The following is a 26595-nucleotide window of genomic DNA, read 5'->3' as shown; positions in this document are numbered from 1 at the left end:
GCGGGGGGAGGGGCTGCGGCAGCGGCGCGATGAGCCCGGAGGAGGCGTGAGGGGAGCCCCGCGCCCGCCGCCCCGCCGCTCTGGCTTCGGGGCCCTTCTCTCTGCGCTGCGGCGGGCGGAGGCGGCGCAAGGACAGACTCATGGAGGGGAACCGCGACGAGGCCGAGAAGTGCATCGCGATCGCCAGGGAGGCGCTGGAGGCCGGGAACCGCGACCGCGCCCTCCGTTTCCTCGCCAAGGCCCAGAAGCTCTACCCCACCGACACGGCCCGAGGTGAGTTCCTGCCCGCTGCTGCCCCTGGGCCGGGCAGCGCCTCCAGCCTCCGCTTCTCGTACAAGAAGCGGGCGCTGGCACAAAAAGTGGAATGTTTCCTATTTAAGCTAAAGTAAAGTTTCATCTGAGCAATTGTGTGTTTTGAAAGTTAGCCAGAATGTCCCTCTGACAGCGTGTTTTCTTTCAGACGGTGTTTCTCCAGAGACTGTTCGTTCTTTGGAGATGATAACATCCTGTGTCCAGTCTGATCTGTGCTGAACTGGTGTCTGTTCTCCTGCAGTCCCCTCTGTTTGCAGCCTTTCCCCACCTCCAAGGCAAGGTCAGGCAGAGCTGGAGCCAGCTCCAAATTAGCAACAGTTCTGACTGTTGTGAAGTTCATAATAACATTAAAATTAGTCCTTGGAAAGTAATAGCATATGCATAAGATGGGAAAATTTATACATATGCATATAAGTGGGACATACATTCTGTAACAGCTCTTGTCTCGCTGCACACGATTGATGGAGATCACTCCTCTTGTTGCCCAGGCCTGATACAGGATGCTTACTTTCTAAAACTCCAGAACAAGTCTTAAGACTTTATTTACCAGCATTTTGCCAGCAACCTTACAGTACCTGAAGGGGCTACAAGAAAGATGGGGAGGGACTGTTCACAAAGTCTTGTAGTGATAGGATTAGGGGCAATGGGTGGAAACTGGAGAGGGGCAGATTTAGACTAGACATAAGGAAGAATTTCTTCTTACCATGATAGTGGTGAGGCACTGGCACAGGTTGCCCAGGGAAGTTGTGGCTTCCCAATCCCTGGAGGTGTTCAGGGCCAGGTTGGATGGGGCCTTGGGCAGCCTGATCTAGTGGGATGTCCCTGCCCATGGCAGGGGAGTTGGAACTAGGTGATTTTTAAGGTGCCCTCCAACCCAAACTATTCTATGGTTCTATGATTTTCGATATTGCTCTGACTTACTTGTGGTTTGGGTTTTCTCCATGGGGTTTGTCTTTGTAGCTACATAGGAATTGCACCTGTGTTTAACTTTCTTAGAGAGAATGGGATAGGTGACTCCCCTTATAAACCTGCGCTTATGGCTCTTTGGACAATACTTGCTAAAACTTGAAAAAATAGTTACACCTTTCTAGCAAAAGGTGTTTAGGAACGATCTTTTAAAAGGAATAATAATAAGGTTTCCTTACTATTGGGGTCTGTCTCTTGGCGTCTGTCTGTCACACAGTGTCAGAAGTCAGCTCAAAATACCTTTGAGTGCAGCAGTGACTTGTTGCATTCCTCTGGTTCTGGCTTGCGTTATCTATGCCTATGGAAAGAATAGGGAAGACTGCAGTGCTCTGTACCAACTTAAAAGCCTCAGTATTTACCATTTTTGGAGCATGCATTGGGGGTGAAATCCTGACTGGAAGTGTTCTGTACTGTGGTTCACTCTGCAGTGAAACCTTTAAGTCAGGTGAGCAGATTTATCAAATGTTTTTTGTCCTCTCTTATCTCTTAACCACTTTTTATATGCGAACAATAAGCATAGGTCTCATCAGCGCTATTCTTCTATAGTGTGTATTTTTTTTTGAGTGGGATTTTTTTTTTTCCTGCAAGACTGGATAGATGTTCCTGACAAATCATCTGGAAGAAGGTGACTGTTCCTTTGGATCAGGAATGTGGTACTGTTTATATTCTTGACATGCTATATTCTTGACCCTCTGAAATAAATACAAGCAGAAGTTTGCTGTAGTAGTCCCCTAAATTTCTGTGGCTTATGATGCATGAAAATACTTTTAACTTCTTGGAAGCGGTGTTGGTCAATAGGCAGGAAGGCTGAGGGTTTCAATTCAGCTTCTTCCCCCAAAAAGAGTGAGTAGTTTTGTCTGCTTCACATAGCTTATCTTGTACCACCAAGATAGGACTTAGAGTAGCTATCAAGAAAAAAAAAGATGTCTCCATCTGATTTATGTTTTGAGTGTTTGATTTTTTTTCTCTTTTAAGTAGGACTGCTGCTACATAACCACCATTGTAAAGTATTAAGTGCAAGAAATAGATGGCTAATTAGGCTATTGTCTGTAGGACACTTGGTTTTATTCACTGTGGAAATTAGCAAAGTATGTCACTAATGAGGTGCCGATCTGGTGAAAAGAGGAAGGTCTGGTAGTTATGGTGGTGGAGAATTGTGTACTGAGACTAAATGCTTCACAGAATTTCTCTGTGCTGTTAAATAAGTCATTTCACTGGGTATCCATTAGTGATGGCTAATTGATTGTGCCTCGTTTTCCAGGTATTCCGCTTGAAACAAGGGCCTGATTTGTGGATCTGGTGGGCAGTTAAAGCTCCATCTAAAGCTAATGAGAATTGCAGATGTCCTAAAACTTCTAAAAAAAATCATGCCCTAGGCCTGATTTGAACTAGGTGCTTAGAATATCAGGAAACTCTGCACGCTTGTAACATTTCTGTGCTTTAGTTTTCCAGCTGTTGGAGTTGGTGATGGCATTTCTTTTCAACTCATCACATTTCCTCCCAAAACAACACCCACTCATTGAATATTTTTTTTTTTGAAGTTTGAAGCTCCTAAATAGCCCCCTTAAAAGTGCAGTAAGCTGCAAGGACACAGAATGTCCTGTTTTCAGGACAGGATCTGGAAGATGTGCAATAAACTAGAACTGGAATTTTACACTGATGAAGAACAAATGAAATTACTCCTTCATTATCTCATTGTCATCTTTTAGATAAATTAAGTGGAAGAACCATTTGGAAGAAAAACCCACAATAATTCCTTAGGCAATTAAAAATGTGTCATAGCACATACCCAAGAGAAGGAAACCGTTAAGATTTTGTGAATTCTCTTAGTTCTAACCAATTCTTATTTTACAGTCATAATGTGTTGCATTTATATGCTGATGGGATACTACAGTGCAGCCCCAGTTGTCACTGGGCTCACTTTCTCTTCAGGACTGCCTTTAGGAGGTAGTTTGTACCAAGTTTTCAGTGAAGACACTGATGCTTTGTAGGTTGTGTCTTTAGTATCATTTTGGGAACAACTGCCCACCATTGCACAAATGATGCATCATCAGTGATTAAAGCAAACTTAGAATGGAAACGCTGCATCTTTTACTGAAGAGAGCTTCCTCCTCCCCGTCCTAGTGGATTGTAAAAGGACAAAGCACAGGTTTTAACTATTGTCTCTAAAACAATACTCTGTGTCGTTTGGTTTTGGCGATATTTGCATTGAAAGTGCATTCAGCACTAATTCAGTCATCAGTGAAGTTCAGTTTTCGAAACAAAGCTTCTGCCTGAAATACGCTGACTGCAGCAGTGCTATTTTAAGGCTTTACTAGTGTGAAATGTAAGGTCAGTGCTTATTTAATGATACTTAGCTAATGACTTCATAGCAGCAGTTTTCATGTTGACGTCACTCCCTGCTAGAGAATTGTTTTACAATTCAGCTGTTCAAAATATTGTTTGGTTATGATTTTTGCTAACAATTCCTCTTGCAACTGAATGGAAACTAATTGCTTGCCTGGAAAAGATTTGTTTTTTAAGAGTGGATTTAAAGATGACAAAGGACAAGATCTACTTTTCAAACTTAGGTGCCATTCTTTTTGAAGTTGAAGGCAGAAAAGGACGTTAGGGACAGCTTTATTTTTCAGTGCTTTTTCAAATTTTGCACTATTTCTGATGCTTCCTGTAAAACCAAACTTTTCAGAAGTATGTGAGCTTAGGTTTTTAGGCTGTTGCATTAGTATGAATTCTGAATTCAACAGCTCTTCCCTTAGTGAAACTAGGAGTCATGTTCAATGCATGATGGAATCAAATGCAGTTCAAGGATCTTTCATTCTGCGCAGGTAACAGTACACAAGAGAGCCTTCAGACACATTTGGAGATAAGAGTCATTGTCTTACCTGCTAACAAAATAAGTCTTTGGTTCTTTTAATGTTCTGTTTTAAAATAGCTAGATGCACAGTGAAAGTTTTCTTTAGTGCACCGTCAGTACCACTGTTCTAACAGTTGAAAGAGTCAAAGTTGTTTCTAAATATCTGATCTGTGTCATTTATTTGAAGAAAACAGTGGCCCCAGACCCTGTGTACAGTTTTATTTTTCAATGTAGGGTGTGTTTGTGTATGCTGTCTTAAGGAATTAACTCTTACGGATTTGATATTTCTTTTGCACGTGGCCTGCACTGTCTTCTCAGCAGCGGAGCTCTGTCACAAGGATGGGAGGTCTGAGAAAGTGATTGGGAAATAGCATGTTGAAAGTATAGTGCAGCCAAACTAATTAACAGAATATTTACCAGCTGAGCTCGCTGTGAAAGAGTTGCTGGGCATTAAAAATGCAGACTGTTTTCTATACCTGCATTTCCACCATTATTGTTGCTACTGATTTTGCACAAGCGTTCCTGCAGGGATGGGGAATTTCTAGAGCAGTACCAATATAAAGGCAGGATTTGCAAAACCATCCAGTGAGCATTATTTCTAGAGGGTAAGTCAGGGTCACATGTTTGATAGGATCCCACATGATGCCATTATTAAATATATAACATCATGGAACAGAAAAATAATAATTTTGGGTTTTGTTATCACTTGTCTGGAGCGCATTTGGACCAAAAATGCGTCATTCGAGGGCACTGTCTCTTCTAATCTCCGATCTTGATTAGTTCTTAGCCTGCAGATGCAGTCACCTTCTTGAAGTTGTTATCATTTCATTTACCTCAGAACTTTAAATACCATAACAAATAATTTTAGAATAAACTTGTCTGTGTGCTTCAACTGTAGTCCATAATGCAACTATAGCTTTCTGTTTTCAAGAACTTAATTTCATTTGGAGTGAAAACCTCCCCTTGGTATACAACCCAGCATCCAAATATTAGCCTTTTCTTAATTTCTGCAGTAAAAAGCCTGATCTGATCAATTGATGCATCTTGCTGAGGCAGGCACGGGCACAGGACCGCCCGGTCACCTGCCTTTCATGTTCAGGCCAAGTGTGGCCATTCATCTGCAGCACTTCAAACTGCTGTGGCCAGTGGGTAATCGGTGCATTAATAAGTAAAAGCAAATACTGGAGAGTTTTAAGAAGTGCTTCTTAGCTCAACTTCATTTTCTTCCCTGCGCTTCTCTGAGCTCCAAGCTATGATATATAAGATCCCAGTTTGCTGCTGCTCTGAGAGAGACCATGCTAATCACAGAAGAAATTTTTCAATTAGAATTAGGAGAAAATCCTTCAGGCTTCTTCTCACTAGGTTCTAGAAGAAAATGTTTTTTAATAGTAGAGTTACAACATGCTTTCACAGTGAGCAGGACATTTCTTCTCTGGGAATTTTTATTACGGCATTTTTTATGCAGATAGTAGCTCTCCATTGTTTGTAAAACATACTTGACCTATGCAGTTTGCCATCTTCCTCTGACGGGATCCCTTTTCAGGAGAGACTGTTTAATCATTTTTGATCCACATTATGCTTTGTGTGCAGTCCCTGATCTATTGGTAAGAGAGATGTCCCCAAAATACAGGCTTATATCCAGAAAGATGAAGAAAACTTAGTGTCTGACGATTTATTCAAAACACTAAGTTTCAGATCTGTTGGAACATGGAAGAAAAGAGGATTTCAAGGTCTAGCAAAAGCGTGCTGGTTTACAAGATCCAGGTTTCACGAGTTGGGTGTAGTTGACTGGTCCTGACTTCTCTGTGGCACTTAACAGTAGCTTGATTTTCAGCTGGTGTTGTCCAGAGTGTATGGAGCCACTAAAGTCTGAAGTCACAAATAGCTGTGTACTGTAGCAACTGAAATGTGCTGGGGGCGGGCTTGGTCTCTGTATGGAATAATTTGCAGGTTCTTTAGTGTGTTAGGTTAGTTCCTCTTCTCTGTTTACAGTTGCTTCTCCAGATATTCTGATATTTTGACCCCACAGAATGGGTTCAGTACCTCTAAAAACATCTCACAGTTAAGGATCTGGACAAATTCTCTCCAGTTAAATTAAATTACCTTGGCAGTGGTGGAGAGGAGTCCAGCCCCTAATTTTGAAACATTTTCCCATAGTTTTGCCACGCAGAGGAGTTGCTGTAGTGGCTTCAGAAATATTTGTGGTACAAAGTGGTGATTGACGAGAAAGGAGGATGTAACAGCTAATCCTTTACAACGTGGTGCTCCCATTTAAGATACTTGAGAGCCCCAACTTAATCGCTAATGTCTATAATGATATTATGATATACTGTTGTTTTATAGTTTTGTTGGAAGCTATTACGAAGAATGGAAGTACTGCTGGGGGAGGCGCTTACTGCCGAAAACCAGCCAGTAGCAATGATCAAAGTAAGCCCAATAGCACGAAGGAGAGCAATGCATCTGCTGCAGGTGAAAGTGGAAAAGGCTACACCAAAGACCAAATGGAAGGAGTATCCAGGTATGGCCTTGCTTAAATACATCACTGCTTTTCATTCTCTGTGTTACGTACTTATGCTTTCAGCTCTAGCACATCTAAAGAAGCAGTAGAAAATTCAAGGTTAGCCAGGAGGGCTTACTTGAACTTAACTGTGACTAAAAGGAAGAGAATTTGGCTGTATTTAAACACAATATGAGACACTATCACTTTCTTTGAAAAAGACGGTACTCATCTTTATAAAAGTAACCTTGATGGTTTATAAAGAAAATACTCAAAATAGTTATTAAGTAGCTCTTAATGGAAGAAGTGGTGAAAATTCTATAGTACAGCTTGCAAGACAGTGTTTCTATTCCTAAATATTTTTATATTCATAATATCTAAATTTACATTATATACTCACTCCTGAAGTTTATTTTCAAGCTAGTCTTGCTGTACAGGCTGGCATTAGTGTTAAAACTATTTTGTTTTGGAAGTACAGGTATCTGTGAAGCACTGAGGTATGTAGGCCAAGTTGCATTACAAACTCTGAATTTTGTGCAGCGTGATAGTATTAAGATGAGGTGACATCAGGAAAGGAGGATGTGGGGAAAGAAACAAAGATCAATAAAAATGTCCTTTTGAGGCAAGTAACTCTCAAGTCATGTTATCATTACATGCTTTCTGGCTGTAGGAGTGAGAAAAATATTGTTTGATTTGTGCCCCGATTTCTACTAAAGAAATAAGGATATAGCCAGTGTAAAATTACACGCCTCAAAATGCACCTTCACAGAAAGGGTTCTCAGTCACTGGCACAGGCTGCCCAGGGAGGTGGTTGAGATCCCTGGAGGTGTTTAAAAGGCGGGTAGGTGAGGTGCTTGGAGACATGATTTAGTAGTAGACAGGTACAGTTGGAGTTGATGATCTTTAAGGTCTTTTCCAACCTAATGATTCTATGATTTTCAGATAAGCCTAGACCAAATATTTTCCAGGGCGCACAGAAGGGAAATGAAGAAGTCCTCATCTCCTAGTTTGTAGATTGGATGAACTGTTGTACAAAATAAATCTGTGTGTGAATTTTTTTGTGTGAAATGTATGTTGCTGTTGATATTATCTTGGGATCTTTTCCTGAAGTTCAATAACCTGTGCAGCTGTGCTAACAGTGAGGAAAAAGCAGCTTTTTTGTGTTGATACAGCCGCCCTGTGTTCAGGCAGGTAGACAGCAGCATCTCTAGCTTGGTTATCCTCTTGATGTTGCTATTTAATAGAGCTGTTCGTTTACTATCATATCTGCTTCATAGATGTTATTGCATTACCCTTTATGATCTATCTAAAAGTAAAACCTGAATAAGCGTGTACATTTTTGGCCACCTTGAAATATTAACTGTTAAAATGAACACAAAATGTGTGTGTGCACGTGCATTTGAAACAAAATATACAGCAGGAGGGCCTCTGTAAAATGAGGCTTAGGTCAAATTAAGATGTAACGTGTTCTCAGTAAGCTGCTGCAAGGAAGGCTGTGTTACTGCCAGTACTCATTCACCCATGATGTGCCATTTTGAGCTGCAGTCTACTTCGACATCAGGCTCTCTGCAGGTTCTCTTTTTTGTATGTTTATTTTATGAGAATGTATTGTTGGCTACTTTTTCTTGAGTAAAACGATGTAGAGATAGCTTTTCTCCATTGTATGCTTTCATGGTGTTGAATATTGCTTCTTTGAAGGGATTCACTGGAGTCAGATAAAGTTAATCCAGTTTGTTGAGATCAGAACCAGTTAGGGATGTTCACAGAAGCTGCACATTGAGGATTATCTCAATGCAACATTGCTTCTTGGCACATATTTCAACAATCTGCTTTGTGAATATAAAAGTTGGATTTTTAAAAGTTCCCAGATTTTTGCAAATAAGCAATTGTAGTAGCTTGCAGGATGACCAATGTTTGTTAGTATTTTACATACCACTTAAAAATTAGCTGTTAAAACAGTATCTTGACCTTAGCTTGAGTGATGCTACCATCCTCTAGTATATAAACTTTGGAGAGAGACTGAATTTTGGTTTAGATGTGTTGTCAGTTGGTGACATCAACGCACCACTTAGAAAATGTGTGGTTGAGAATTAATAAAGATGTGCACCTTGCCAAGGAGAACAGGATTAAATAAAAACAGTGGGCTAAAACTTAATGGAAAACCATAACATATTCAGTGATGATAGCTGAGGGAAAGTTCATGTCTAAACCACAGTGAAAATGAGCTTTTTAGTTGGAAACATGACAGGCTGCACATGTTATTGCTTCAGTTAGGCCCCAGACTTTTCCAGTTCAATGAAGCGCTCCCCTCTGGTGCTTCCCTCTCTTCTTCAGAGAGCAGAGCTTGTCACCATCCTATGCTTCTGCCATACTACAGTATGGCAGTGAAGTGGTTTTTGGACCTTTGAATTGGTTAAAGAAATGCTGCGTGAAAGTAGGTGGTTTTAAATAGTGTGTCATGCCTGAATATTAATTTTTCCCATAAGGAAAGAAATTTCTAGATAGCAAGGTAGCAAAATCTTCAATTTTTAATAAATTCTGAATTTTACCGTGAATTTGACTCTGTCAAACTAGGTTGTTTTGTGTTCTTATGATTTGAAAGGTTGTCATTATCCTCAAGTATTCTTCCCTCTAGGACTTTTTGATTCTATATTAGTAATTGAATGTAGACTGAGCGAAGGCCTTCCTAATTTAACTACACATGCCATTTCCAACCCTTTCTGTAAGCTCTAGTGGGTGGTTGGACACATGGATTGATTTAGCAATCTGACTTGGATCACTGATCAATGTTCCTGGAGTTGTCCAGCTCCTTTGAATCTAGTTGTAACAATAGATTTAAGAAGCATAGTAAAGACATACTTGAAATAGTTTTAATTTTCATCAGGGTTTACTCTAGTAATGTGGGTAGGTATGAGTACAAACAAGCACCTCTGTGTCGTTTTTATTGTTTGCACATACACAGGGGACACCTATCACCAACAAGCTATCATAACATTTATGTAGAGCATTACATGAGCTTGCAAACAAGTTGCTCGACAGGGAAAAACATAAGATGCAATATCTTTCCACTGATTGCGTAAGTGCTGGGTGATGCTCTGTTCTTTGTGGAAATGGTGCTCACTGTTTCATTGTGGCTTCAGTTTGAAGCTTGAAGTATCCAGAGGCACTTTGTTGCTTTTAAATTGAAATGCTTTGAAAATACCACCTGTACTACATGTATCTTTTTTTCAGTGATGCTTATCTTGTCACTGAGGGCCGAATCAAGTTTCCTTAACGCTTTCCTGCATATCAGAGAGATTGGCCGGAGACCAGCAGAAGTATGTTAGAACTCACAGTACACTTATGTCTTCTTAGAACAAGTGCCCTAGAAATTGCTACGCAAGTAAAGGCTATCTGAGTAATGTCAGCTTAAGTTAAATGCAGAAGAATTGTGTGCATGACAAAAAAGGGAGAATTTGCCTTTGGATTCTGTGATCTTTGCTTTAAAGCAATTCTTTCACTGCTGTAGGTTATTGGCATTTTTTCCTGAGGTGAAGAAATGAAACATTTGTGTAAGAAAGAAAATATAAATGTTTTTTTCCTTCTTGTTAACTTAAAAGAACTAAAGAAAGTTGCTGATCAGAGTTATTAATTACTTTCAAACAAGTTCTATTTGTTGTGTCTGCCAGGTGTGCAGACCCTTTGGAAAGGTTTTGTAGACTAGCATGAAATCTAAAAATAATGCTGATTTGCCTGCTGTATATTAATCTTTCCCATTTCTTTTTATGCTGTGAAATGCGTATTATCTGTTATCTCCTACATGAGTTAAAAAATGGTTTTGGAGATAAAGATAGGTCATACACTTTATACTGACTCCCTTCAAATAATCTTAAAATTCATGTGGAGTCTGATGTCTCTTTTTTAGTAAACAAGCCATAGCATATATTCCATATTAACTTTTTAACACCTGAAAGATAACTGCCATGATTAGTGGTATGATAAATTTAGACTGCTGTTTTGTGAAAATCATGGCAGAGTACTGTTTTTCCTGCCCTGCCAGTTCCTGCCCCTTAGAAGAGAGCACAAGAATGAAATTTTCTATTTGGATCTTTGATCTAGAACAAAAGCAAACCAATAGAGGCATGATTTATGTAGGAACCTTGCAAGGCAGGATGAAATGTAATCCGGTAGTGGTCAAGAATAATCAGCAACTTGATCTGAATTCATGGAGTGAACAAAAAAATTGCCTCAACACATTTTATGGCTCAAACTAGAAGGAATGTAAGTTGTGGCTGATTTTTTTTTTCCCAGGCCTTCTGCTGAGACTTATTTGAATTCAGCCAAAAGAGATATATCATTACTTTTTTAACATAGGATCAAGAAGATAATTAACCGAAAGTGGAATAATAAGAGCAATGAACATGTGCTAAAATGGAAAAAAAAACAACAAAGCCAAAAAATCGGGGCACATCTTTAATTAGGCTGCTAGAGCTACTGTGAATTGTTGAAATATCCAGTTGAATCGTTGAGAAAGCGAAGGTGGAAATCACAGTCATAGAGCTTGTCATGGAAAAGTGGCACAGAAGCTATGGTGGACTTAATCAGAAAGTTCTTGCCTTTAATTTACATTTATTATAGCTAAAATAAAAAGCTTAAACAAAACCTGGAGAAAAGTATGCTGATGTAAGCACAGTCTTGAATATTTCATGTAACACACACAGACAAAACAAACTGACCAGGTACCTCCAAGAGCCAGGTACTAAGACAAGCACCTTAGTGTGTTGTTTGAATCTCTTGGTAAAACTGAGATTTCTGAAACTTCTGGTGCTTTCACTTCAGAAACTAGGAGTATGCTGGTACCAGCTTGAGTTCCTTAACAACACTGTGACGTTCTCTTCTCTATCTAGACCACTTTTTGCAGACCACACTTGAATCATCCATACTGTGACTGACTGGCATGTTCCCAATTCAGCTGCAAGTTGCCATTTGCATCAGGCCCTATGGCATCATTGGAAACCTGACCTACATGATTGGTCTGCATTTTACTGTGTTTTGCTGGTTAATTCTGCAGTCAGCAGTCAACGTAACTTCCTCTTACTCAGTTCTTTGTTGATAACATTCACATTGCTGCTTAGTGTGCTGCTCAGCTCCCAGATTACCATTGGGAGAAATAGTTGTGCCTCCCATGGCAAGCTTTTGGAGATTAGGGTCGAAGTATTTGTCTTTTGGGCCATCCCTGTGCAAGAGACAGAGGCTTTGGAAGGCCCTTAGAACTAGTTAGTTGTACTCAAAACTTCGTGGTTATGGATCACTGCAGGTATTTGATACAGAAATGCAAGCATCTCTGACAGGTTTTGTTAAGCTGATAAAAGCTATTGATGCTGACCTAATCTGAATTGTAGATTTGAAAAGTGAAACAAGAAGCAGAGCACTAGGATCACATTGTTTTGTAATCCCAGGAGAAAACCACTCGTAATAGCCCCAGAGTTTCTGCAGGCGAGAACAGATATTTCAGGACCCAAAGGGCTTCCTCTGCCTTTGGCCATCAGAGCATGGAAAGGAGCCCAGTGTCCGGCAGAATTGGCTGTTGCTGCAGTTTGAAGCTGGCAGACCAGTGCTACTGCAGGTGGCTTGTCAACAGCAAGCTGGGATAGTGGAGCTTTGCAAGATACCTTTGTCAACAGATTGTGGATGAGTGTAGGCCATCACTTGCCCTTGTGTTGTTTGAGAAGTCTATTCTCTAAAAGTCAGATATTATTTCAGAAACACCCAGCAATGTGCCCTCCTAAACCAGCCAGCAAATCTGTTAACAAAGTGCTGTTACAAAGTAACAGTAACAGAAATAATTTGGTAGTAATGTAGGTGCAGAAGTGATCCAACCGGAAATGAAAAACACAAGAAAAGCAATTCACAAAAAATAAAACCCCAAACAAAAGGGTGAAAGCACCATGTTTCAGACAAGCCAGAAATAAAGAACTGAAAAACCCAACTTAAAACAAAAGGGGCAGCCCATAAGCAAGTGATATGTAAACTGCGGTTTTGAAAAGAAACACCTGTCTGGAGTTTACATACACAAGTAAATTAGCTCTAGGGAACACGGCACCTTAAGTGCAGCAAAACCAAGCAAACAGCAATTTTGTGTGTTTCAGGTGTGGTTAAAAGGTTTCACTGTTAATTTTTCCCAGCCTCTGCTGGTCAATACTGTGTGGCCTGCAGTAGGAGACAAGTGGGGAGGGGATGATTCCTTCCATCCACCCACCCTCCTGTGACAAATCTCGATGGGACAGTTCAACGCTCCAGGCGAGGACTTCTGGCAGAGTGAGGATTGTCAGACATCTACAGACCAGGAGAGAGTGTTATGTCCCAAAGGCCTGCTTCTGCTGAGGGACAAGGATCAGGCTGGCCATAGCTTCCAACAGCTCCCAGCAGCTGGAGAGAAATTTCAGGATTAGGTGTAGGGTTTGGCCGTTATGGATTTGTACAATCATTTAATGTATTCTAAAGCTTGATTTGCCTAATCCGAAGTCCCGCTAAACTCTGCAAAATAGCCATATGTATATGCGCGTTTGACATAATTTGCCATGAAGTCACATGCAGCATCCTCAGGCTGTCTGGCAGAGTACTCATAGCTTACGTTTGTGCTGACATTTGTAAGAGCCAACACTGACTTGGTTGAGATGTGAAGACGACAGTGGGCTAAACAGTGAACAGGGGTTCTGTGTCTCAGCATTGATCCTGGGCAGGAGAAAGGAGGGCAATGTAAATGATCTGGAGGATTGGTTACAGGTTTGTTGTAGACAGGGCTGCTGTGAGCATGCCCATCCTGACAAGAGCACACAAGGGAGAATAAAAGTCAGAGTGGCTATCACAAACTCCGAAAGGCCTCTTTGTTTGAGACTGGCTGTTTAGTCTAGGGTACCAGGTCAGGGTATGATATGATAAAAAATGTGGTTGAAATATTAAATCATAGCTTCATACAAAATCAGGAATGTTGGCATGGAGATGCTTTGTATTTGTAGAATTTTCAAAGACTAGCTAAGAGAAAGTAGAAATATGTTATACCTTCGCTGAACACTTGTTTCTTGATAAATAACTATAGCTCATTTGTGGACCAGGTTCAGGATAGCCGCTGCATGGAGGACTATTACATTCATCCCATTGGAGGGCAAGTGGGGGTCTAGAAGGACTCTGCACAGGGACAGATCTACCTCTAACCCAAAGCCTAACCCTAACTCTAATGGCTCTGTGCAGAGAGTTGTCCCCTCCCAGGGTGACTGCTGTGTGACCCACAAGGCAGGTTCCTCCCTGCACTTTCTCCTTGGGAAGTAGCTCAGGTTTGACACATTGGCTCTAAGCAGATTGTGGTGTTGGAACCTGGTGGGTCATGTGCTGACCTGAACATCTTCTGATTGATACCAACCGTTCGTGCTTTTCCCATGAGGGTTTCCCCCTGGGGACTTTCACTGGTTGTGAATGGGAAAAAAAATCTGGGGTTAATTTTTGAGGGTTAGAACAACATGTTCGTATTTCTTTAGGCTGTTCTTTTGTTTCTATTTTTCTCCTGTCTGCGTCCAAATGTTGTAAAATAAATGCCTGTCAGGTTGGCAAAGAAGTGAACTTTAATGGGTATTTTTTCATGTTTGTTACTTACAGGAGAAATGTTGCGGGAAAAAGTTGTTGAGGATGCATAGTGCTTAAAAACACACAAACACTTAACATTGCAGTTTTTAATGCTAATAAGATAACTTTTAATGCTAATAACAACTTTTAATGCTACTAAGATAACAACTGAACATTGATGACACACTACCTAATTTTATATGAACCAGAGTTCTGAAGAGTCTGGTCAACAAACAAATAATTCAGATACTGAAATATTGGGGTGAAAAATTTAGATTGGATGCTGAAATAGCAGTTTATTGGAAATCAAAGCTTAATTTGCTACTGTTACATCTTTAATAAAGCTACCTGATCTTAATACACTTCAATCCAGGTCTTAGGGCTAAGGCTCTACACTACCAAGATTTTTTCTTATTGTGCAAATTATCAAATGTTTCCAGTATTCCGAGTATAATTTAATGTATTTTCTTTCCATTCTTTCTTGATGATGGATTCACTATGGGTTTTTTTCAGTTAACTTTATCGGCTTCCTAACTGGAGCTTATTAAATGCTATTTCAGTATAATGAGCTATATTTATTTCACAGGATGTTGATGTTGGCAGCTGCCTGCACACATTCAATTCACTGCTATTGTGAGCATTACTGCAAGACTTCCATAAAAGCTTGTGTTATTTGAACACAGGAAAAGGGATCCCTCAAATGAGACTTGATTTGATCAGTCTGTCAACTATGAGGGACCACACACGATGACATGGGTTTGCTTCTGATGGCAGCATTCCCTTAATTACAGGGCACCCATTCTTCTGTCATGAAAATGCCAAAGGCTGGCTTACCCCCTTTTTTTTTCCACTTGGCCACCCTGTGTATAGTCTTTGTAATATTAAACCCATATTTATATAGAAATCTGTGTGTTTGAGAGAATGTGGACACAGTTAAAGCCACCTGAAGAGACTCTCACAAAGCTTTTAAAATGTTTATGGTTGTAATTACTATTTCTTGCTCAGACCAGCCCTTTTCTTTCAATACACTCCAGGATATAACCGTGTCTCGTTTGTGCAGTGCAAGTTTGCAATTTGGCCTTATTTCTTTAACTTTCTGAGTTCTTACCCAAGGAACTTGGTTTGATTTTAGGCTGCATTCATTAGTTTGGTCAGTTCTTCCTGCCCAAATAAAAGTAATGTTCCCTCTGTCCCCTGTAACTGCTCTTTCTCTCTTCTGAGTGTTGTAAAGCACACCAAATCATTACATCATTTCTAGAGCTTGCTTTTCCTGTCTGGGTGAGACTGCCTATGGGAAGAATATTTCCGAGTGCTACACTGAATGTATGAGATGAGCTGAATCTGTAATTGCTGGAGCTGTTGCTTTTTCTTTGGGTGTATATAAATGCTTACAGAAAGTTTGTTAGGATCTAGATGCATTCCCAGCAGCAAAGATTCTGAAAAATTAATGCTTGCATGGTATTATGCTTTGACTTTCATTTGGAGAAAGGGAGGGATTGTTTGGTTTTTGTTTCATATCACACATACCAGAGTGCATTTGCTGTTGACAATCCAAACAGGCCTTCCTACCCACCAGCTCTGTGAAGTAAATTTGGAATCTTTGTTTTATGCATTATTAACAGCATTATTCATATAATTGGGGATGAGGAGGTGCTGCAGTCATTGCAAACGGAAAGCTTTTCTTACAATGTGAGTAGTTCTGCAGTAGAAGTAGTAAAATATGTATGTAGTAATTTTGAGTACAGTAGTTTATTGTGATCAAGAGTGAGTTTATTATGATAAATGACATTCTAAAGTAGGCTTATATTTCGTGTTGAAAGCAAGAGATGTAATGTATTGCATCAGTGCAATGTATTGCCTCATTTGCAGCTGTGTTCTAACATACTACTTCTATATCTTTTTGTTTACAACATTTTACTTCATCTTCTTTTGCAGTATAAAGAAATGTAAAAATTATTATGAAGTCCTTGGGGTGTCAAAGGATGCTGGTGAAGAAGACCTAAAGAAGGCTTATAGAAAACTGGCTTTGAAATTCCACCCTGACAAAAACCATGCACCTGGAGCAACAGAGGCTTTTAAAAGTAAAATACTGTTTCTACTTAAAATTTATGATTAAACTTGGTCAAATTAAAAGAAATTCATCTGCATTGGTCACTCTTTTTTTACAAAATTATCAATGTAGTGTTTCTTAGCTAATATTAAACTGATGTTTTTATCCAAGAAAACAACAAACATTTATTATCTTAACATATACCTAGAAATATAGATAAATAATGTGGACTTTTGCATTGGGGTTTAGTTTCAGGGGATTGACAGTAAATTTCAGGTACAGGGAGCAAATACTTCATCTGTGAAACTCAATGGCTCTTCTCGTTGTTCAGTTGGTGTAGTCAATTTAATATCACTATCTTGAATCTTTACTGTACATGAGCATGAAAAAATTAGATGATCTTTAAGGTCCCTTCCAACCGAAACTATTCTGTGGCCTTATTAATCATTGACTTTGACCATATCTTAGGTCAAATTTACAGCCTGACCTGACGTGATCTAGGGCTGCCAAGCTTAGCCCTGCACAGGGAAAGTTGTTGAAGAAAAGCTTTTCAAAGAAAACTACACCTTCATCTCAGACACAGATGAAGAACCATGTGAATACCACTTTATTTTTTTCCCATGTGAGGTTTACATGCAGGCATTTGAAAAAATGAATCAGATAAAACTCTTAAATTGGTGGAGGGAAATAAAAAAGTCCTGAGGAAGAGTTCTGATACAAACTTTAAGGGGTAATTATAATAATATATTAACAATTCCAGATGAGAAGTAGATAGAACATAGCAGGCAAGTTGATTGCTAATGATGATTTTAATACAGCTGTGTGACAGCTTTATGAAAAAAAAGATATTATTATCACATAGTCTCCAGGCCTATGAATAAAACAATTCTTCCTTGTTAATAGCATTTTAAATAATCTTTAAGATGTAAGAAATCAGGTCTCTTATTATTTAATTTTTTATCTAACATGAGTACTTTGCACAAGTTTGATTTCTTCGCCTAATTTCACTTTCTGGTTCTTAAGAAGATGAGTAAATGAACAGAATATATTCACAGAATCATAGAATAGTTTGGGTTGGAAGGGACCTTAAGGATCATCTAGTTTTGTAGGGGAATCTTCTTGACTAAAGATTATTTAATGAAATCTAGCATTTTTCTTGCACTGAAATTATTGTGATCTTTTTTACAACTGAGAAAATTTATGATTTAATTTGCCTTTAAAGGTGTCTGAGTTTAAAACATCCAGATGAGAAAAGGAGTGTCATAATAATAGCTATTATTTCATAATAATGCTTTGTTTTAAGGAAAAGTCACGTTAGAAAATAGAATTGAGTTTGGTACTAGGCAAGGTACTTAGATCTTGAGCTATCTCATACTACTCTTCTGTTGTATTAAACGGTCTCCATGAGGTTATATTTTAGATTAAAAAGTTTGTGCAAATGTAATTACTTTTACTGTCTTGGAATCTCTTTTACCATGCTCATAAAAAATCTTTCCTTTGAAACAGTCAGCATTTTTTTTTCTAAAGAAAATTAAGCATTTTTTTCAATTTTTTATGTCCTTTTTTTAAAGAAAATTACATTTGTGTCAAATCTGTTGTGAATTAGCATCAATAATGAAAAGCAAATAACTCATAGTCAAAAAACATTGCTGACTGTACCGTGACAGCATGGTGTCTTCACTTTAATGCAATCACCTGATTTGTCTGTCCCAAAATTCTTTATTGTTATTCTTGTGCTGAATAACAGCAGAACCTTGTAGCAATATTTGGTATCTACTTGTAGTGCATGTCGTGCTCTTGGTGCAAATTACTAGCCTTCATTTCTTTGGGTTTTCCTCTTCACTTAAAGGAATTGCTAATAATTATATCTAAGGGCTTCTTAAAAGGCACATAGCTAAGGCTCATTAAGTTCTTTTTAGATTGGATAATGTTGAAAACATTAATTATGCAGAGCCATAGTCTTATATGCCTGTGTTGAAGTTATAGTGTTGCACCTTTCACGAACTTTTGATGACTGATGGCTTTTCAGCACTGAAAAACATTATACCTGTGCCTTGAGTTGGAAGGCTGCAAAAGAAGACTCTTGTTGGAGAGGCCTGGAGGAAAGAGAAGAAAGGCAAACAGGAAGGATTTAATGAAGATAGGACTGAGTGAAGATTGTTCATTTAGTGCCAAGAGAAATTTACCTTCAGTCTGCAGGAGATGCATATCTGTGCAGAGCAGCTGGGGTCAAAGCCTGTAAAGGCAGCAGAGCTCGTGGTCTTTTCACACTGATTCTTTCCATGCTCACCTCAGTTTTTTCCTTTCTACTGTTTCTACTGACAAAATTGAAGTTGTTCATTTGTGATAATGTAGCTTGAATGGGGACAAGCATCCTGGCCAGGCACTGCAGACATCAAGGTCGTAATGACAGCCTTGGGAACACACTTGTTGCTGTCAGGCACACATGTTGTATTCTTTATATGACAGCGTGCAAAACTTTGTGTTAATATAATCCATAAATTATCTTAAGAAGCATATTAAAAAATTCCTTCATGCTCTTGTAGGTGATAAAGTTGATGCGTTTGAAGAAGTCACCCCTTACTAAATGAAGCCAAAGAAAGCCTACTGAGTCCATGATGTTTTTAAGCTAGGCTGCTAAAGCAAACTGAACTTTGCAATTACCCCACTTCAAAGCTTCCATTGTAATGCCTGATGGGTTTTTTTTGTAATTGCAGTGAGAGACAACATTTCCACAGGTGTAGGTGAGAGAAAAGATAAAAGCTCTCCTGCCCTCTGCCTTATTCAGTAGGATAAAAGACCTTTGAATAACGTTGGTGGGAAACTTTATGGAACCCACGCTCAGAAAAGTCAAGATGCTTCTGAACCTTATGCTAAAGTTCATTTGTGACATACAGTAAAGGTCGCAATTTGCTGCCTGTTCTTGACTTTGAAATTGCAATTTTAATGCTGGAATAGCTCTTATCTTTCATTTATGGGAGTTGTCTCTTATTCCTTCAGAAATCGGAAATGCGTATGCTGTGCTGAGTAATCCAGAAAAACGAAAGCAGTATGACCTTACCGGCAGTGAAGAGCAAACCTGCAGTCATCCTAGCAACGGTAGATTCAACTTCCATAGAGGTTGTGAGGCAGATATTACTCCAGAGGATCTATTCAACATGTTTTTTGGAGGGGCCTTCCCAACAGGTATTCATATATGTCAGTGTAATCATTGGGGTACAGTGGTGCTGCCCAGAGTGGCATTAGAGTTTGTGACATTATGAAACGGTAAAATTACTCCAGTCTGCCTCGGATCACAGCTCTTTAATCTACATCACAGGGGTTTTTTTTCCCCAAGTATTGCTCAAAAATCTGAGTTCAGTTCTTTGGGGTTACCATAGTGATTGTGTGGTATGTGAGATAACAAATCATTTGTGTTAGAGCTTAAAGTATTTATTTTAAAGGACTTTGAAATGGTAAGATATCTTAAGGTTTAGTTATTTTACATGTTGTTGTTCAGTAATGTTAAATGCTTTATATTGTTGCTTCTGTAATGCCCTCTAAATAGGGGGGGTTTGGGTGATTAAAATGTGGATGTTTCTTTCCTTAGGTAGCGTACATTCATTTTCTAATGGTCGTGCTGGCTACAGTCATCCTAATCAACACCGTCAAAGTGGACATGAGAGGGAGGAAGAGAGGGGTGATGTATGTTTAAGCCCCATTAACTTCAAACTGTGAATTGTGAAATTTGCTGGTAGTTGCTTTCAGTGATGTGGCTGTACAGGAGGTCTCTGCTGCAGAGGAGGATTTGTACTTGCCAGTTAAATGTTTTAAAACTTTGGCGGGTGTTAGTCTCACTGATTGGTAAATAGGCATGCAAATTTGAGAAGCTAATAGCTGGAGTTTGTAATTCTATTAATCTCTGTCACTATCCTACTAGTGACTGGTAGTATTAGCCTAAATAGACCGCTAATTCTGGTCACTAATCCTGGTCTGTATGTAAAAAATTATTTGGGCTGAGCTAAGAGTTGTACTTAAGGCTCAATATTAATCTATGAGTTATGTACAGTTCTGTATAACTACGTGTCACTGTATGGATGAGACCAAATCATGGCATACAGTGTAACCAAATCAAATGGTTTATTTGGGAATTGCTTGTGCTTTCATGCTAACTCATGAACTATTGCAGCTTGAGCCCTGTATGAGTATTGTGTGTGCATTGGAAAGTCAAGATAACTCCATGATGTTCGCAGGTTTATAGTTACAGTTTTTATAGTAGCTTTTGATGCTTTAAGGAGAAAGTCACTATTAGCATTAAATTTTGTCAAATTTACCCGTTTACCTGATACTGTTTAATGAAATACCTGAATCTGTTTTGTTCCTTAGGGAGGTTTCTCTATGTTCATTCAGCTGATGCCTATTATTGTGTTGATCCTTGTCTCCTTGTTGAGCCAGTTGATGGTATCTAACCCTCCTTACGCCTTATACCCAAGATCGTAAGTAATGCTTGATTTACATTAGCTTAAAACTGAGGGGGGTGATACTGTAATCACCCTCTCACAATTAGAAGCAATTTAAAAAGCCTTCTATTAGTCAGCCCTTGATTTCCCACAGTGAGGAAAGGGAGGGAAGGTTTAGACGAACAGAACAGAACTTGAAAGTTAGGTACTAAGAACATGCTGTGAGAACGTAATAGAGAAAAGAGGTCAGCAATCCCTAGAGTTTAGGAGGTCTTCTAATACAAGGCAGTGGGTCCACGCAGCGTAGGGTATTGCAAAGGTGTTTGCATCTCCAGCATATTTCATTAAATCATGAAACCTGCTAAGGCCCATTATTTTTAGGGGTCATCTGTGCTTGTAGCAATTATTTGAAAGCAACTTTCTTGTCTTATTTCACTTTAAAACTAGATGAGGGCCAGAAAAACTGTCTATTGTTCGCTTCATTCTAGGTGATGGTAAAATAGTTTGTCTTCACTTTCTTGCAAAGAAGTCTACTAGTGAAACGTACCTGTTTTGTACAGTAGGGTATATGAACCTTTCTTCCTTGAGAGAGATAGACAACTTTAATCAAGCATGCACCTAGCTAGTAGATATAGCCCATTTGCCACAAATGTTTTAAAGGTACTTAGTTCCTTGCAGAGCTCTCAGCTCCACAACAGAAATGTTTCTTTTCTCCTGCATTATTTTTCCAGAGTTCTTTGTTTCCAGAGTGTGATGTTTTTCCCTTCTGCAACTCAGCTGTTGTGATGCGTATAAACACTTCTCTGCCGAAGTGTTTGCACAAAATCTGATTTTTTTTAATCCACAGAATGCCAGCAGGAAAATGGATTTGTCAGGGCTGGCAGAAAACACTTTTGAATGGAGATGCCTCTGTTGGGTTACTAGAGAATAATCACCCATTTTTCTTTCTGTTGAATTTGAATATAAGTTTTTTTTATTACCAGAGCTTAGATTTGACTAAAGAGGTATGAAACAAGCATCTTACTAAAGTGGTTTTTTTAAAAGGTCAAAGGTTTAAGCAGAAGTTTACGGTTCACTTAAATGTAGTAATTTTATTCACTGACAGATTATGCAGATATTCATTTCATTATTTATCTTGTAATGGCAAATTCAGTGATATGCTGTTCTTCTGTAATAACAATATTTTTTAAAGTGTATTTGTGTTGTAAAAAAAAAATGGAATAAATATTTAGTGTCTCTCTCCCCCATCCGTCCTTTTTTGCAGAAGCACGGGGCAGACTATAAAAATGCAGACAGAAAATTTGGGTGTAGTTTATTATGTCAACAAGGACTTTAGAAATGAATACAAAGGAGTGTCATTACAGAAAGTGGAAAAAAGTGTGGAAGAGGATTATGTGTCCAACATTCGTAATAACTGTTGGAAGGAGAGGCAACAAAGTAAGTCTGGTGATATGCGTCAGTTCATGAAAGCGTGTGTTACTATGAAAAAAATTCCCTCAGGCAAGAACAAGAAATGCTTGTATTACTCAAATATCTGAATCAGAAAGCAAGAGTAAAATTCCCTACTATTTCTCACTTTTAAAAGTGTCCCTAGTGTGACTTAATTTCTGGCTTTTACTCACTGACCTAACAGCCATCTGCAAATCATCAGCAGTTTTAACCTGATACTCTATTATCTGTGACCATTTCTCAGAAAATTAAAGACTACAGCGAACTGGTAATAAGAAATAAATTGCTATGAGTTAAGGACCGGAGCTAAGAATTCTAATCTCTTTCACATTATTTTATCATGGTGGTACCTCATTTTCCTAGGTGCTTTTCTGTAAATAATTAAATAAATAAAAGCTTAAATGGTTGTTTCTGGGGAAAGAGGAAAAAAAGGCTGCCTTGGATGACAGTAGACACATACACTTTTCAGGCGACTAAGGACGTGCAGCGTGTCCTGCAAAACATCATAAGCTGTGAACCGGCACTTAATCTTTTGCCAGTGCTGAATAATTTTTCTCTCTGGACTTGATACCTTGGCTATATTAGCCCTTAAAACTAGGTGTTTTTTTTAGTTTGCCATATATTTTTCCATTCTAATTTAATGTTATACAAGGAGCTGTTTTCTTCCAGAATCCTATAATTCAGTGTTAAAGCACAAGAATACTGAATAGCAATCAGCCATCTCCAAATCATTATCAATTTTAACCTGTTATTCTATTATCTGTGACCATTTCATCAGCCTTTCGTGCTCTGTGAGATCAGTGCTGCTAAAATGATATCAGTGTTGAAACCACATAGTTTCAACTTTTCAGCTGGTAAACTTCAGTAATACCTTACTGGATAAATAATTCACATCTATGCGAGAGAAACACTTGTACTTCAGAAGACAACTTTCAGATCATTGCCCAGAGTAGTAGATTTGATCAGAATGTATTTTCCCGAGGTTTTTCAAGTAGAGGAAAGCATCGAAGAATTTTGAGGTATAATTCATAAGCAAATACAAAAAGCTCTTGTATTTTCCCAGCTAGGTTGTCCTTTGATCATCTTGAAATGTTTTAATGTGTTCACTCTTCATGAAATGTATACCTGATTTTTCATCTACAAGTGGTTGCTAGATGAACTACTGCTAGTCTTATAATAAAATAGTTTACAAAAATGATGTAGGTGTTAACAAAAAATTAACAAAAAGACAAGTTATAATCCAGCACAATAAAAAGAAGACATAGTATTTGTACATTCTTTCAGTGAAGTGTAGACAGTTTGCTTTTATTGACCTAGTCATTACATTGAGATTTCCTGGCATGTTATATTTGTGTCTCCTGTAATATATTTACTGTCTAAATATCTTTGAAAAGGTTTAGGTGTGCAATTTCCACCTTGGGAGGGAAAGAGGAGAAAGAATACCTTTCACATTTTTCGGTATTTATTCTAGACATGCTGACTTTTTTAAGCATGAACAGGATCCTGGACAGTGCAAAGAGGCTCATGATTCTGTAACAAAAATAACCTGAAGGTGGTGACTATCCTGTTGTTTCCTATTTACAATTTATCAGGTTGTAAAAACTATCAAAGGGGTTTTGAGAAGGTGGCCCTTAATGGATTTTCTCTATTTTTAGAAACAGCTGATTTTGTGGTTTTAAGGATTTGCAATACCTGTTGTGTGTTGGATCTCCTTGACAGTTAAAATCTTTCCAGTGTTGATTAACATTTAAGAATGCCTTGCTAATCCATTTTGAGTTGAAGGGCAGAAAAAGATTTTATAGAATTAAAATGCCTTAGTGAAGTCAAGCTATTGCACAGCAGTATAACACAGAGAGCTCTTTTATTAATACCTGTGAGCACTGGCAGCCTGAAGCAGCAGCAGCTGAAGTAAAGGATTTAACATTCAGAATGGGTTTTGTGGCACAGACAAGATGCTAGAGCTGTCAATAATATGCAGAATCACTGAGTGTGACCTGTATTTGTATTGTTTAATGAGGTCTGGCAGAAGTAGTTGGGGTTTTTTTTGTTCATGTGTAGTTCTGCGGGATCGTTTGGTTGGTTTTTGTTTCAAATCAGGTATTGCTGTATAAAATACAAGGGTGCTGGAAGGCTGTTACCACTTTTTCCAGCTCAAAAAGATGAAATATGTGCAAAGATCCAGCAAAAGGAAGCTGTAGCAGTGCTGTAGAGGTGGTGTCATTTAGGTAGTTAGAATAGAAAGAAGGAAAAAAGGGCAAAGATTAAACTTTAAGGTGTTTTGGACAGCTCTGAGAAGGAATGTATACTGTGAAATATTCAGTTTTTAACCTGAAAAAACTTTTTTTCATTACAGAAACAGACTTACTTTATGCAGCAAAAGTATATCGAGATGACCGTCTCCGAAAGAAAGCAGACTCCATGTCCATGGACAACTGCAAAGAACTGGAACGGCTGACCAGCCTCTATCGAGGAGAATGAACTACAATTATACACGTACATCTTTGCGTATGCCGTTCTCTCTCTTGTAAATTAAGAAGAGATTTAGTTTCACCGTGAATGCTGGAAAAGAAGGGTGGATGTAAAACTCTACTGTGTAGCTGTTTCCAGAAACCTTATGCTGAAATATCATTTAATGGCTTCTTTACCTACTGTGAAATATAGATAACTCTAATTGTCTAGATTTTACTTCAAAGCTTCTGTGAATTCTTTCAGCAGAGAGAATAGCTCAGAAAGGATGCTATACTTGTAGAGACTTAGTCATAGTGGTTCTCCTCTAACATATTTGCCATGTAAATATCTGTGGAAAGAACACTTTGTGTATATACGAGTTAAATGACTTTCTATTTAAAATCTCAGAAATATAGTTCCATACAACATTTTGTCTCACTGATGGAATAAATAGTATGATTACATCACTCCTATTCAGATGTCAAGTGTGTGGAGTTGAAACAAGAATTTTTAATATTTTATCTGTAACTCTATGTAAAATCTTCTAGGTTTACCAGCTTAGAGGAACTTGGTATTTTTAAATATAATGGCATCTATTCCTAAATATCTGTTGGGGTATATTGATCTGGTGTAGAGTAGCAGTTAGCTGTTGTAGTTTTTTAGCATTTCTAAGCAATGCTGTGAAAACTAAGAACTACACTAATCTCTTTTTGAAGTAAATATTTGCAATTGCTGTACAGATCATTATAAGCATTGCTTTTAGTGCTTGCAGCAGTTTACAGCAGCTCTACCATTTGGTATTCCAGTAGTAGTTAAGTTCTTAAGAATGGTTAACGTGCATCCATAGCTTTCTTAATTTTCTCTGGAGAGGTAGAGGAAAACATGCAATAGTAGAATCTTCAAGCTCAAAAAAAAAGAAAGGCGACCTATTTTTTTTTTTTTTCCTGGGAGGCTTCCATGTTCTTACTATTTTTTTTATTTTGCGGTACGTCCCGACACTGATTCCTCAATGGGCATCACAAGCGGAACAGGGAAATTTTGCTAAGTACAAGCTATGTGCCTTTCAACACTTTTGCCAACTATTTAAATGCTTTGCTAGTTTGCAGTATGCTCCTATGGTCAGAGCCATATCACTTGTTCTGAGGCAGAAGAGGTAGGGTATGCATTTCTCTGGACCGGAATGTTGCTGGACCGACTTCCTAGAACTGAGCAAATGTATTGTTTGGCTCCTACATACGAGACCACCTAACTCAGTGGGCCGTATGTGGACACTGTGTGTAGCCACACCCGCTGAGGCAGAGAGGTGTTGTGAAGCAGCTAAGTACAATGTACTTGAAGTTTTAAAACTGAGTTGAAAATGCTTTTAGGTTCAGTAGCTGATGTTTTTACACTTTAACAGTGCTATGCAGGAGAATGTTTCTCGTGCGTGAGAATGCCAGGTGGCTCTTAATAAGGGCAGTATTTGAGAAAACTGCTATCTTTGAACAATGCTACCGGTTTGTGGAGCAAAATTCTCTTCCTGAAGTTTAACTACTTGACTGACTTCATTGGAATTCCTTCTGATCTAGAGCAGGATTTAACTCCAGATATACAGTAAATGCTGTAGCTCTAAATGACCCAGAAATCATTTTGCATATGTACCTTTTCTAAACTGTCCCAGTGGAAATGTCCTTTAGTGAACTGGTGTAATATGAGAGGGGCTGGCTGCAGGTTTTTACCTGAGCAGCTAAACCAGCACTCAAGGTGGACATCAAAGACTGCGGCACAAAGCAGAACTAAAAGCTGCTGAAACAAACCAAAAAAGGGTTCCTGTACTGGATGTCCTTACTGAGATTATAGGAAAAGTGTGCAGAAGTGATGGAAAGGCACCCAAATGTTTGAAGTTTGCAATGGAAATTTATGAAGAAAACGTGATTCCCCGGATTTTGTAACTGTCCAGAATGTATTGTAATTGTACTAATGAAAACAAACTATCAAAGTG

The 26595-nt window shown here is 38.7% G+C and overlaps 1 protein-coding gene across 1 annotated transcript; it reads left to right on the top strand.

Moving 5' to 3' along the window:
* Positions 1–26595, top strand: DNAJB14 (DnaJ heat shock protein family (Hsp40) member B14). The gene is made up of 8 exons (XM_009558550.2): positions 1–273; positions 6476–6650; positions 16164–16309; positions 19279–19464; positions 19868–19962; positions 20644–20753; positions 21982–22154; positions 24520–26595. Exons 1-8 carry the CDS (start codon positions 141–143, stop codon positions 24642–24644), a joined length of 1143 nt encoding a protein of 380 aa, XP_009556845.1. The 5' UTR covers positions 1–140; the 3' UTR covers positions 24645–26595.

The sequence above is a fragment of the Cuculus canorus genome, chromosome 4, assembly GCF_017976375.1.
Source record: "Cuculus canorus isolate bCucCan1 chromosome 4, bCucCan1.pri, whole genome shotgun sequence".
Taxonomy (NCBI): Eukaryota; Metazoa; Chordata; class Aves; order Cuculiformes; family Cuculidae; genus Cuculus; species Cuculus canorus.
This window is presented reverse-complemented; position numbering and strand designations above follow the sequence as displayed.

What these genes read in the sequence shown, in the direction of transcription:
- DNAJB14 (XM_009558550.2), top strand. Translation starts at nt 141, where the DNA reads ATGGAGGGGAACCGCGACGAGGCCGAGAAGTGCATCGCGATCGCCAGG. An exon ending in CAAATGGAAGGAGTATCCAG is followed by an intron (nt 6,651 to 16,163) that starts GTATGGCCTTGC and finishes CTTCTTTTGCAG; the next exon opens with TATAAAGAAATGTAAAAATT. An exon ending in TTGGAAGGAGAGGCAACAAA is followed by an intron (nt 22,155 to 24,519) that starts GTAAGTCTGGTG and finishes TTTTCATTACAG; the next exon opens with AAACAGACTTACTTTATGCA.